The sequence below is a fragment of the Indicator indicator genome, chromosome 40 (genome assembly GCF_027791375.1).
Source record: "Indicator indicator isolate 239-I01 chromosome 40, UM_Iind_1.1, whole genome shotgun sequence".
NCBI classification, from domain to species: Eukaryota; Metazoa; Chordata; class Aves; order Piciformes; family Indicatoridae; genus Indicator; species Indicator indicator.
In genome coordinates this window covers 208,886-222,036 of record NC_072049.1, presented here as the reverse complement: position 1 = coordinate 222,036, position 13,151 = coordinate 208,886, and the positions used below count along the sequence as shown (strand labels likewise).

The window sequence follows — 13,151 nt, the reverse complement described above, 5'->3', positions numbered from 1 at the left end:
TGTTCTGAAGAGAGCCTGGTCCCTGACACTGGTTTGCTCTGGAGTTCTGCTTTAAACACCAATAAATCTGCATTGCATCAGCTGCAGCTTCACATCTCTTTCTTGGAAGCCTTTCAGATCCATTTCAGAGGCAAGCAAAAGCCACAGTGCTCAATCACCCCCCATGAGGTGTTTGACACCTCCAGAACTGTGCAGCAGTCCCTGATGGGCTTCCTAGAACTTTCTGGTTGCCTTTCCATGGTCTGGTTTTCGATGGGTTCTTGTAGAACATGGTTTGTAGGGAGTCATGGTAACCTTTTGTTCTTTTTCTCTCTCAAACAAAGCTACCTTGTCCAAGGCATCTGGGGCTGGCACCACCCAAAGCAACCTTTTGGCTCTAGGATAGGTGAAGGATTGGAAGCACACATTTAGTAGGCACTCCAGTGCAGTTCCTTATGTTTGATAAATTGTTGGATTGATGCTGGTGAGAACACTGGTTCCAGCTTGATCCATTCTCATGGACATCATTCTAGCACAGCTGAGGTAGAGGAAAGTCAGGGATTTCACCCAAAACACTGCATACCCTTGGCATGGTGTTGCTAAAATGACCTCAACCCCTTAAAAAGTCTCTTTGCTCTGAGTTTTTCACAAAAGCAAGATGTGGGTCCTTGAGCTGTACATCTCCCTCCTGCTCCTCACATGTTGTGCAGGATGTCCCATCCCAGTCACACATTGTCAGCCTGTTTACTGCACAGGACAGCAGCTGCTGGCCACCCAAACCCTGCTTCCCTTTGCCTTGAGCATCTTCACTGAACCACAGCTTGCAGCCAAACTCAGCTGTAGTTTGGAGGCTGCAAAAATTAGAATGCAAAGAGGATTCCCTCTAACTTTTAGCCTTTATTGTACTTCCCTGGGAAGGAAGCAGCTTTCTTCACTGCCACACATTGCAGCAGCTCTCTGGTCTATCACGATGGCTTCAGTGTGACACCCAGTTCTGAACCTCCAGAGCTGCCTTCTTTGAGCAGCCTTCTCAGGGACATCTCTGCTGTTGAGGTGGCTTTGCAATAAGCCTTATCTCACCTACCTTCAGACCCTGCAAAGCAGAGGAGCCTCCTCCTCTCCACTGGCCAGCCAACATCCCCAAACCAGTCCTTCACAGCTTCCAGCAGCTCCCAGAAAGTGCTTTTCTTCTGGGGCTTGGAGGGAGAGTGGAATTTCATGAGGAGCTGAGACTGCTCTGCTCCTGAGTGCACCAAATTATCATCTTGTGACTCATAGCTACAGGGCAGGACTGGAAAGCATGGTCCTGACAAAGCATAATGACAGCAGATGTTGTGACTGCTCCATTCTGCCCTGGGTTTCCCTTTCAGAGGAACTTTCCACTTTCCCTCCCCTTCCAGATAGCAGTAGAGGCAAGAAGTAATCCCAGCTGATATTCAGCTCTTGGCAGAAGAAGACCTACCCACCTGATTTCCTCCCCTCCAGTCTGCAGGCTGCAGCAGATGGGTGTTGAGATCTCCTAATCCTCCTGAAGGCTTCTTGCTGAACTTTTGCAGCATTTGCTCATTCTGGTGTTCAGAAGCTGGGCTGAACATGCAGAATTGCACTGAGTGTGGATGTGACCTTGAAGAACACTGCCAGGGAGATGAGGATGCAAATGGAACTTTCTGGCTGGTTCTTGAAGTATTTTGCAGAGCAATCATGGCTATTGCAGAGACTGGAGAAGGGCTTCGATTGGGTTGTTTCACCACAGATAAAAATGAGTCCTTGGAGAGGAATCTGAAATGTTTGGGGACCTGCTCAGTGTCTGCAGTCCTGGCTTGCATTTCACAGAATCACAGAATGTGTTGGAAGGGACTCTCAAAGGTCATCTTGTCCAACCCCCCTCCAGTCAGTAGGGACATCTCCAACTAGATCAGATTGCTCAGGACTCCATCAAGTTTGCCCTTGAGTGTCTCCAGGGATGGGGCCTCTCCTTTGGGAGAGAAAAGTCAACTGATTTCTTTTTCACCTGTGACAAAGTTGGAGTGTGGTTTGCAGCACTGGTGACAAAGTTGGAGTCTGGTTTGCAGCACTGAAGGAAAGCTGCTGATGCCCATTTTGAAGCAGAGGCATGGAAGAGGAGCAAAAGCAGGTCCTGCTGGTCCTTCCTCCCCAGCTGAATGGTGCTGCTGCTCCTCCCACGTCAGAAGGAGTGATGGGGCCATTGTGGGAAGGCTGGGTGGAAGGAGCTTATCCAGTGCTGCCCAGAAGGTGACTCAGGGTCCAGCTCCCTGGGGACGCACAGGGCAGGGCCCTTTGTTGGGGCTTGGAGTCAGTGCTCATCACACACTGCCTGAAATCACAACCTGAGGATGTGGCTTTCAGATGTGCTGCTCCGGTTGTAGCTGTGGGCTGTGCTGGGGAAAGGTGATCCCAGTGCTGCCACCCTGCTCCTGGCCAGAGCTTTGGGTCCTCTCCCTTGGGACTTCCAGGGAGTATGTTCCAAGTCACTTAAATTAAGTTGGCCATTTTGAATAGGTCAGATGAGTGACACTCAGAAAAATTATCTTCTGTTTATTCTCTCCTGAGGCTCTTTGCCTAAAACGCCTCAGAACTTTGTGATCTCTGGAATCCTGTGTTGAGGGCACTCAAAAGAGTTTATCTACAGCTTCAGAATGAACATTTACAGCTCTAATTTATTTCAATCATTGCTGTTCAGGTGCTGTTAGCACAAGGTGTAAAATCCAGCTCCTGAACAAATGTAGAACTTCAGCTGTGAGCTCTCCACATGGCAGCCACAGATGTGCCACCAAACAGCAGCGTGGAGTTGCCCTCACTCAGTCCTCACAGACGGTCTCAGGGCAGCAAGGCTCAAGAGACTGTTGCATGAAGGTCTCCTTTTCTCTCTGCCACTTGGAGGTTCAGGGGAGACCTTATTGCTGTCTACAACTACCTGAAAGGAGGCTGTGGCCAGGTGGGGGTTGGTCTCTTCTTCCAGGCAAGCAGCAACAGAACAAGAGGACAGTCTCAAGATGTGCAGGGGGAAGTTTAGCCTTGATCTTAGCAAGACGTTCTTCCCAGAAAGTGAGATTGCCCCTTGGAATGGGCTGCCCAGGGTGGGGCTGGGGTCAATGTCCCTGGAAGTGTTTAAGGAAAGCCTGGATGAGGCACTCAGTGCCATGGTCTGGTAGATTAGTTAGGGTTGGGTGACTGGTTGGACTTGATGATCTCAGAGGTCTCTTCCAACCTGGCTGATTCTGTGATTCTGTAATTTTGCCTGTCTCTGGCTGTGTTCTTCACCATTGTGCCCAAACTGAACAATGAGCATCACCACTCTAGGGTAGTGGAATGGAGGCACCAAGTGTTTTGTAGATGTGTCATCAAGGACAAGGAACAAGCTGATACCCTTGAGTCTCATTGTTTTTCTGGTTTTGTGTGGTGGATAGGAGAACAAACTCTTCAGCTCTCAAGCTGTGTAAGGTGCCTCTGGGAAGGAGATGGGATCTGGAGCTTTTGAACCAAGACACAAGGAAGAGGACTTTGGGATTACCCCTCAGCGATTGTGTAGGCAGATATCGAACTGGGGCTCATCAGCAATCACAATAAAAAAGGAGACCTTAGCTTACAGAAAAATTGGAAATGTGGGGTGCACTCATGTTAGGATTTGGATCCTTTGTCCATAATCCCAGCTTTCTGTCCATAATTTCATCTTTGTCTTTCTCAGAGGAGGGTGGTGGACTTTGGAAGGAAATCAATGGCTTGGTAGAGTTGGTGAAGCAAGATCTTCTCCCAGCACATTGTGTGCTCTGCCAGTCTGCACTCCATTGCATCACCTGCTCTTATCCATGAGCACAATTCCAGCATGTTCTTCCTTATCAAGGCTGGAGGAGATGGCCAGGAGGAGGGGACCAGTTGCCACCTCAACATGGACTCCCTCTGGAGCCCTGATTGCTTTCCCATGCCATGGCTTCCCATCTCTGCTGGCCACAGCAGCTGCTGTTGGGCCATGAGTAGACCACGCTGGTGGAGTTGTCCGTTCACCATGGTGCACTGGCTCGTTGGTGCTGCTGAGCCTGCTCTTATCCTCCCTGCTATCATCTTAATTAGAAAAGTCTGCTCCCCACAGCTGGGTTTGGTGAGGGATGCCAAAGACGTCACTAGGGGAAGCCAAATGGGATGAGCAGCAAAGGTGGTTAATGAGGGGAAGAGTAATGAACTTTTTAATGAGCAGGTGTGCAGGTGCCAGAAGAAGGTGCAGTGAGACATGCACATCATGACAGCAGAAGCCTGCAAAGGGGAACCAGCCAAGCACCCAGAGAGCAATGGGGAGCTCTGAGCAGGCCAGCAGAGAGGAGGGCAAGGCCATGTTGAGTTGTTCTGCAAAGGACAGATAGCTCTGCTATGGACCTGCCCCTGAGCTGAGGGCTCCCTGCTGCTTCTCAGGGTGTGAACTCTTGAATTCTGCCTAGTGATGATGGGAAACCAGGCTGGTTCCCAACCCTCACACCTCTTTGTCAGCCTGAGACAAGCTTGCTGCCTTTAGGAGACATGGAAAAGTTTGCCTCTGGGAATTGGAGATGGAAACAGGTCCTTTGCTTGCACTTGTCCAGGCGTGGCCCAAAGAACATGTTGCACATCGTCACCACGGGTGAGCTGCAGCCTGCTGAACCGCAGCGCTGACAGGCTGCAGGTGCTGCATGAGGCGCTGCCAGGCCGAAAGCTGTCCTGGGCAAGCAGCAGGGAAAGCCTTCTGTGCTGCATCAGAGGAGGGCAGACCAGCTGCTTCCACAGCTGGCAGGCTTCACCCAGCTGAAGTGGAAGGGTTTAATGTTCAGATACCAGGAGGGTGGAATGAGAGCTGATGTTCTGCACGTGGGCCTCGTGGCACTGACCTGTCACTCGTTGTTTTGTCCAGTATGGATGTGCAGTGCTCTATCACTGAGTCTCCTTTCATCTGGAGATGGTGACACCCTGTAGACACTGAACCCTCCTGAAGTCCAGTGTGGACCCCACTGCCTTCATGCAGTTTGGCCTGATGCAGCTGAACTACTCCATGTGCAGCACAGCCCTTTGGTGTCTCTTTCTTCTGGCATCCTCCTCATCTTTACTGTGGTTTCTCACATCTAGGACAGGTGGAGTCTTCCAGGCTGGAGTCTTCCAGGCCCTAGGTGATACCATAACCAATTAAACAGGCTGCTCTAAAGCTCTGGAAAAGCCATCTGGAAGCACCTCATGACATGTCTGAATTAATATGAGTATAGAATTTCTTTCCATGGGATATTCTTGCCCAAGATCTTGTCTTCAAGTCAAGAACACAGAGCTTTGAGCCAGGACTCTGCATGCTTTCTCCTTTCATGCAGGATATTATTTTAATATCATCTCCTTGCCTTATAGAGGATGTGTCTAGGATAGAGCTTCACTGGTGGCCTGGAGGTGTGTGGCTGTGGTAGGCGATGACCTCCCCCTCCTGACAGCCTTTGCCCTGGCACTGGAACTGCTGAGGTGGATTTTGCTGAACAAATGAAGACTTTTCCCAATTGCAGCACTCTGCTGCCCCTCACTTAGAGGAAAGACCAAGTGGCTGCTCTTGTGGCCACCTGTCACATTTGAAGTGCTCTTCTGGAAGCCATTTAATTACAGCCCTGGTGAGATGGCTAATCTGTCCTCTCCTCTGATAGAGATCTCCTGAGGGCTCCTCTAATGGCACTGTCAGATGTTTGTGCATTCCTATGTGGAGCAATTCCTTACCCATGTAATTTGCCCACAGATTGAGGAGCTCTTCCACAAGATCTGATGATCCTCACTCACATTCCATGGCACTTGGTGTTCTCTTCCTGCTTTAGCTTGGCAGCTGCTGACAGCCAAGGCCATGCTGACCTCAGGAGGGGACTCTTCTTCCAAAATGCTGCCCTCCAGCACCTCAAACCCCTTCATGATGCTTTTGCTATTCCTGGGTCTGTTTTGTGGCAGTTTAGTCCCGTTTCAATCCCACCAGTGCCAGGCACTTCGTGGTGGTGTTGCCTGCCATGGGGCTCTGTGTGAGAAGATTTCCCTGGATGCAGCCCTCAAGCAGACTGGGCATAACTGTCACTCAGAGCTGCAGTTGGTCCAAGCAGGTGGGCACAAAGCCAACCCTGTCGTTAGCTTTCCATGGCATCATTCTGCTGCCCTGAGGTGGGGAGAGCAAACTGCTACTGCTGAGGCAGGAACTGTGCTGACTGGCCCCAAATCTGAAAGCTTCCCATTTGACAGAGCTGGCATGGCTTTCCCACATGGAGATGCAAACCTGAGAGGCACCAGGCATGTCCTGACCTTGCAGGTGTCACAGCAACAAGGGCACAGACTCTCTTTCCTCAGGCACCCATTTCTAGCCTCAGGAGTTTTCCAGCTGGCTGGCAGACACCAGCAGCTCCTCATCCCAGCTCAGCACTGCTGCAGCCCCCTCCCTCCTCTGACTGCTGCTGTCTCCCTCCCTGCAGACCTTGGAGCTCCAGAAGTCTCTCTTCTGGGTAGAGGCACCTCTGAGCTGGGCTCACTCAGTTCACACCACGTTGCCTGTGATGCCTTCAGCTCAGCCCTCATCCAGAGACGTGCCTTCTGTCAGGGTCCAGCTTCCACAGGTGCTTTTGGTGACCTCCTCAGGCTCCAACCTTGTAATTTCCAGGAGGCTGCTGATGGGGCCCATTATCTAGCTGGGCTTCTCAGCCCTCCTCTGGAATTTGCAGCCTCTGCACATTTGTATGGCAGCAACCTGGGCATGGGGGATGGCTTTCATAAGCTTGTGTCTTGGCTGGGCCATGGAGGCTTCCAGAGCCTGAAGAAGTGCCCTGGAAATGGCCTCAGCCCCAGGATCAGATACAGGAGGCTGTGTTCAGGGAAAAGACCTGCATGGCCAGCAGATTTCCCCCCAGATCGGTGGTTTTCAAGGCGGAAACAAGCCGCAGCGTGGTCTGGCACCTCCCAAACGCTGAGCAGCCATGGCTCCTCCCTTGGCAGGTGGCTTCTCCCCCCACCCCTTTGTCCTCTATATAAGGTCCCCTCTGAGCACCCTCAGCACATCACAACCCACTCCAGCAAAGCAGACAGCAAGCTGCACCTCCAGCTCCAGCACCCCTGCTCTTCACCACAGTCACCCAGAAGCCTTCAGCATGGGTAAGAGACTCTGCAGCTCCCCACAGCCACAGCAGCTCCAGCCTGGCTCTGGCTCCAGACACTGCCTGCAGGCTGCAGACATCCCAGCTGGGAACCCACTGGGGCACTGGGAGGTTTGTTCCTCTGCAGCGCTGCAGCAAGGAGAACGGAGGGACTGAAGGGTGGAGTTGCATCGGAGGAGCTCCACTGGGTGGGACAGAGGCTTCCCATTAGGCAGCCTTTAGGATGTGGACATTTCTCATTTGGTTCTTCTTCTCCCTTCAGACAGATGCAGAGTTCAGTGCTACGAGTACCCCACCTGCCCAGATGCTGTGAAAGGCAAGTCCTGCTGAGCCTGTCTTGGGCTGGGTGCTGTTTGGGGAAGAGCTCCATGGTAGTGGACACCACCAGTGACAAAGTGGCTCTGCTGAGGGCCTGCCCCCACCACTGATGAACTCTGCCTCTGTGCACATCCACTGGTGGGGTTCTCTTCCCTCTGGGTCACTGATGGACCAGGGCTGCACAGTTGGCAGTGAGCAAGGAGGAAGGTTGTGCTGGGCAGATAAAGAAGTTGAGTCCTACCTGAGAGTGGCTGAAGCTTTGCTTTTGCTTCCTGCCTGGTTCATGCCCTGGTTTAACACCAACTTTCTGTCCACCCAGCTCCTAGAGAGGAGGTTGCCTACGTGGCCTGTACCTACAGGGAGACATGCAACGACCAACCTGATTTCCTGGCCACCGTTGACCTCAACACCAGGTCTCCAACCTATGGCCAGGTACCTCTGTCCCAGCTGTTTTTTCTCCTGGGCTGGTGACCAGCTGCTGGCTCTGTGTGACAGATCTGTAACATCTCCTCTTTCCACTACGCTCTGGACACCTGCCTCTACTTGAAACATCTCCACCTTTATGTCTTGGAAACAAGTCAGCTCTTACTTACTTCCCAGCTCGCTTCCAGAGGATTTCATCCTTAATGGGAAACTTACCTGTCTCTGGAGGCTGCAACACCAAATTATCAACATGTACAGAGCATCTTTGGACTGCTCAGTCACAGCTCAGCTTCAGCCTTTGGTACAGGGAGTGGTGGTCTCGCCTCCAAGCTGCAGGTTGCACTTATGTGCCAGTTTCTCCTGCCTCCCTGTGTAAACTCAGCTCTCTCTTGGCTGCTTAGGTGATCCACCGCCTGCCCATGCCCAACCTCAAAGATGAGCTGCACTGCTTGGGCTGGAGCACTGCCTGCGGCTGCTTTGACAATGCCACAACAAAAAGGACCAAGCTGATCCTTCCCTCTCTGATTTCCTCCCGCATTTACGTGGTGGATGTGGGTTCACAGTGCCGGGCTCCCAAGATCTGCAAGGTATGACTGGGCTGACTCCCACATGGTAGTTAGGACTGGGGAGATACTGCCTTTGGAATAGAAACCAGGGAAGAAAGCTTCTCTCTCTGTCTTCTCTTCCACCCCGATTTGAGGGAGCTGAGTCATCTTTCCCTCTCAGCTCTCTCCTTGTCACACCAAGAAAGGCTCCAAGCATTCCAGAGTTCAGAGAGGGTTTGATCACTGGAAGTCACAAAACACCCAACACCTGCTCCCCACTCAAATGCTGAGGTGGACAGACAAGGGGTTATGAATTAGGTGTTGCTGCAATCTTCTCTGTGGAGAGGGAAGCTCAGAGGTTTCTGTGATCTCTGCAAGGAGAAGCAAGTCCTAGGAATGAGAGCTCTTGGACAGAAAGCTCCTGCAAGTGCCAGAGAGTGTAGAAGTCTCTGGTAGCCAAAGACACTGCTGGAGAGTATGAAATGAGCTGAGCAGTTGGAGGCTGAGGTGTGTGTGTCAAAATTTCCAGACAATTGAGCCAGTGGATGTCTTCTGGAAGTGCAACAAAGGATACCTGTCTGTAGTCCGCAGCCTGCCCAACGGGGATATCTTGATTGCCAACACAGGGGACGCAGCTGGCAACGGGAAAGGTGAGGCCTAGAATCCTTCCAGCAGGAAACTCCCTGCTTTGGATGTGTGTGACTTGTGACCAGTCCCCTCTTGTATCCCAGGTGGATTCATCACACTGGAGAGAGAGAACCTTGAGTTGAAGGGGAACTGGGAAAATGAGTGTGATGTTCCCCCAACTGGCTATGACTTCTGCTACCAGCCACGCCACAACGTGCTGATCAGCTCCGCTGGATCAGTCCCAAGACGGGCAGGACGTGGATTTAATCCTGATGACTTGAAGAAAGGTGAGGGAATGTGGCTGCAGGTGCTGAGCCACAACTCCCTGAAGTGCTGGGTGGGAGTTGAAGCCACCCGAGGGAGGGGACAAGCAGAGTTTTCCCCAAACCAAGCATTTGAGAGCGAGAGCTACAGGAGGTGCAGCACCTGTCCCTAAGACAGGCTGCTCCCAGCTTCTCCTGCTGCTCCCCAAACCACTGCAGCTCCTCTGCTGATTCTGGCTGCTCGCTGCCGTGGCTCTCCTTGTCTGTCAGCAGTTTGGGATTCTTCTCCATGGGCTGTCCCCAACTCTTCTCACCTGCTTTTCCTTTTCCTCAGGGGTCTATGGGCACCGCCTCAACGTGTGGAACTTGTCCTGCCGCAGCCTGACTCAGTGCTTTGACCTGGGGGAGGACTCCCTGCCCCTGAGTGTGAAATTCCTGCACAACCCTGATGCTGCCGAGGGCTACGTCGCCTGTGCCCTCAGCGGCATCATCTACCGCTTCTACAAGTGTGAGGTGAGGGCTCTACAGGGCAGTCCCAGCCATGCTGAGCTACAGAGGGAAGAGCATGAGGAAGAGCTTTGGGGTGGCAGACAGAGCGCAGGAGGTGCAGCGAGTTCCTGCAGCACTCAGGGCTCACCAACCAGCATCACTCATGGTGCTTGTGTCTCTTGTGCAGAGAGAAAACTGGGCAGTGGAGGAGGTGATCCGGATCCCAGCCAAGGACGTGTCAGGATGGATTATGTGCAAGATGCCAGGTTTGTGTGCCCTGAGCTGCTGTGTCCTTTTCCCTCCCAGAGCCCTCTGCCCCAACTGGAGAATGAGCCCTTGAGCAGGTCTCCCGTGCTCCAGGCATGACCCCAGCCATGGTGGGAAGGGAGCTGGGGCTCGAGGCAAGGCTCATGTCCTGCTGCTGCTGCCTTCTCTGGAGCTCTCTGTTTCTGTCTCCCAGCCTTCACCACTGACCTCATCATCTCCATGGATGACAAGTTCCTGTATCTCTGCAACTGGCTGCATGGAGACATCCGCCAGTACGAGCTCTCCAAGCACTGCAAGCCCCGCCTGGTGGGACAGGTGAGGCAGGAGCAGGAGGGTTTGCACTCTGGCCTTCCTTAGCAGCATCTGCTGCTGGGGGGTTGAGAAGCCAACCTGCCACCCACTGCTTTGCTTCCAGGTCTTTGTAGGAGGCAGCATCCTCAGAGGAGGACCTGTGACTGTGTGCAGAGATGAGGAGCTGAAGTGCCAGCCTGAGCCCTTGGTGGTCAAGGTGAGTTCTGCAGCCTCTTTCCCTCTGGCATCCTGTGGGCTTTGGCTCTGCTCTGTCTGGGGTTGGTCTCCACTTCGGGCCCCCTGTCTGCAATGTCTGGGAGCTGCCTGGGGCAGGGAGGGGAAGCAGAAGCTCTGCTCTGCTCCCTGCTTCTCCTCTGCTGGGCAGCCCAAAGGCAGGAGTCAGGAACAGCTCTGCTCTCACTTCTGCCTTCAGTGCAAGAGGATCTATGGTGGCCCCAGCAAAATGCAGCTCAGCCTGGACGGCAAGAGGCTGTACGTCACCAACTCCTTCTACAGCACATGGGACAAGCAGTTCTACCCCAACGTGGTCAGGTAAGACACAGCTGGGAGCAAAGGCATCTCTTTTGGGTGGGCTCTGTGTCACAAATGGGAAGGGAGCCTCTCCCCTCTCCAGGAAGCAGAGAAGGTCTCCAGGAGAAGCTGGAGGGGCAGCAGCAGGGTGAAGGGCAGGGTCTGCAATGGCTGTCTTCTTGTCCCCTCCCAGGGAAGGCTCTGTCATGCTGCTGATCGATGTGGACACCGAGAAGGGAGGCCTGACTGTGAACAAGAACTTCCTGGTGGATTTTGGCAAGGAACCCAATGGGCCTTGCCTTGCCCATGACATTCGCTTCCCCTCTGGAGATTCCACCTCTGAAACCTTGGCCTAGGCACCACCTGACACACTCCCTGCTTCTCCCTCTCCTGTAGTGCAGCCATTAGGAAAGAGTGTGGCTTACTTGGCTTTGGGGGTCCCTCTTAGTTGCTAGAGTCTTGACTTCTGTTAGCATGAGCTGGAGAAGCTCTGGGTGAGGGCTTGGTGCAGCAGACCAGTGAGCAGCGACACACGGCCTGCTTTCAGAGTTGTTCTCAATGCAAAGTGATCCCTGGGCCTGATCCTCAGAGCAGGGCCCAGGGCAGCTGTCAGGCACAGACATGTGCAGGACACAAACCAAGTTATGTGCCCAGTTCTTCTGAGTTACTGTTCCTCAGCCAGGTGCTTCCTGGAGAGCCTTCCCCTGGCATCAGAGTCCTCTGGGCTCCCCTTCCCCCATGCTGGGGTCAATGTGCCACAGCCACAGGCGTGGGAAGAGCTTTGTTCTGAAGAGAGCCTGGTCCCTGACACTGGTTTGCTCTGGAGTTCTGCTTTAAACACCAATAAATCTGCATTGCATCAGCTGCAGCTTCACGTTTCTTATTTCTTGGAAGCCTTTCTACATCGGTCTCAGAAGAGGATAACAATTTGACTCTCAATTTCTTTCCTCCCACTTTGATGGTCAGACATACCACCACAGCTCTCTTGTGCATCCTTAATGGTCCCAGGGGAAAACAAATCCCTTCTGAAGAACAGTTCCAGAGCTTCAATGTGGTTATCCAAAAGTCTGGGAGAAGTTGCCCCTCTGGAGGGCCTCTTCTCACAGGTGGTGAAGGTGACATTTAATGAAGTCTTGAGTTTTAGAATGCAAGAGGCATCCCAGAGGTGCTTCTTGACTGTGATAACAAGTTCTGACCCTCCAGAGCTGCCTTCTCAGGGGACATCTTTGCTGTTGAGGTGGCTTTGCAATGAGCTTTACCTCACCTACCTTCAGACCCTGCAAAGCAGAGGTGCCTCCTTCTCTCCGCTAGCTGGAGGGACACTGGCCAGCAGACAGCTCCTATCTCTGGAGGAGCTTTAAATCCCTGTAGATGTGAACTTCACCCATCTTAAGCCGTGTTTTGATCTCTTCCAACCAAAATGGTTCCATGATTTGATTCTATGCACACAGGCACTGCACACAGGCCCACACTGTGTGCACGTCACACACATCCCTTGCACACTCAGAATCACCAAATTCCAGCATGGTGGGACTGGAAGGGACCTCTGGAGCTGATCTCCTCCAAGCCCCCATGCTCCAGCAGGGCACCCCCAGCTGTGCCCAGCAGCACAGTGCCCAGGGGGGGTTGGAAGCTCTCCACACCAGGAGACTCCACAACCTCTCTGGACAGCCTGCTCCAGGCCTCCAGCAGCCTCATCCCAAACAACTTTCTCCTCCTGCTCAGCTCCAACCTCCTGCCCTCCACTTTCTGCCCCTTGCCCCAGCCCTGGGCACCACAGAGAAAATCTCAGCCTCTTGCCCCCCACAGCCCCTTTGGCTCTTGCTGAGCATTGCTCAGATCCTCTCTGGGGCTGCTCTTCTCCAGGTTCCCAGCCCCAGGGCTCTCAGCCTTTCCCTCCCTACAGAGATGCTCCAAGGCCCCAACAGCTTCCCAGCCTCCACTGGACTTTTTCCAGTAGCTCCCAGTCCCTCTGCTAAGGGGGCAGCTAAGAACGGGACCCAGTACTCCAGACGAGGCCTCACCGGGGCAGAGCAGAGCGGAGAAGAAAAGCCTGCCTCCATCTTCTGAATGTCCCCAGCAGTTACACACACATCCCACAGCCGCTGCACACACATTGCGCACCCGTCACAGCCCTTACACGCACAGAGGTTCGTTTACATTCCTGCTTCCTCCTCCCGCTCCACCAATCAGAAGCCTGTTACTAGGCAGACTTTACCTCTCGCACCACCACTCAGAAGATCGACCCCGCTTGTATCCGGGTAGGGAAGCCAGACGGACCA

At 53.1% G+C, this 13,151-nt stretch overlaps 1 protein-coding gene across 1 annotated transcript; it reads left to right on the top strand.

Moving 5' to 3' along the window:
• Positions 1–8,260: 8,260 nt before the first annotated feature.
• LOC128978887 (methanethiol oxidase-like) lies at positions 8,261–11,225 on the top strand. Its single transcript, XM_054396923.1, has 9 exons — positions 8,261–8,443; positions 8,931–9,051; positions 9,133–9,315; positions 9,626–9,804; positions 9,968–10,046; positions 10,241–10,362; positions 10,463–10,555; positions 10,772–10,890; positions 11,063–11,225. Exons 1-9 carry the CDS (start codon positions 8,276–8,278, stop codon positions 11,223–11,225), a joined length of 1,227 nt encoding a protein of 408 aa, XP_054252898.1. The 5' UTR covers positions 8,261–8,275.
• Positions 11,226–13,151: the final 1,926 nt, after the last annotated feature.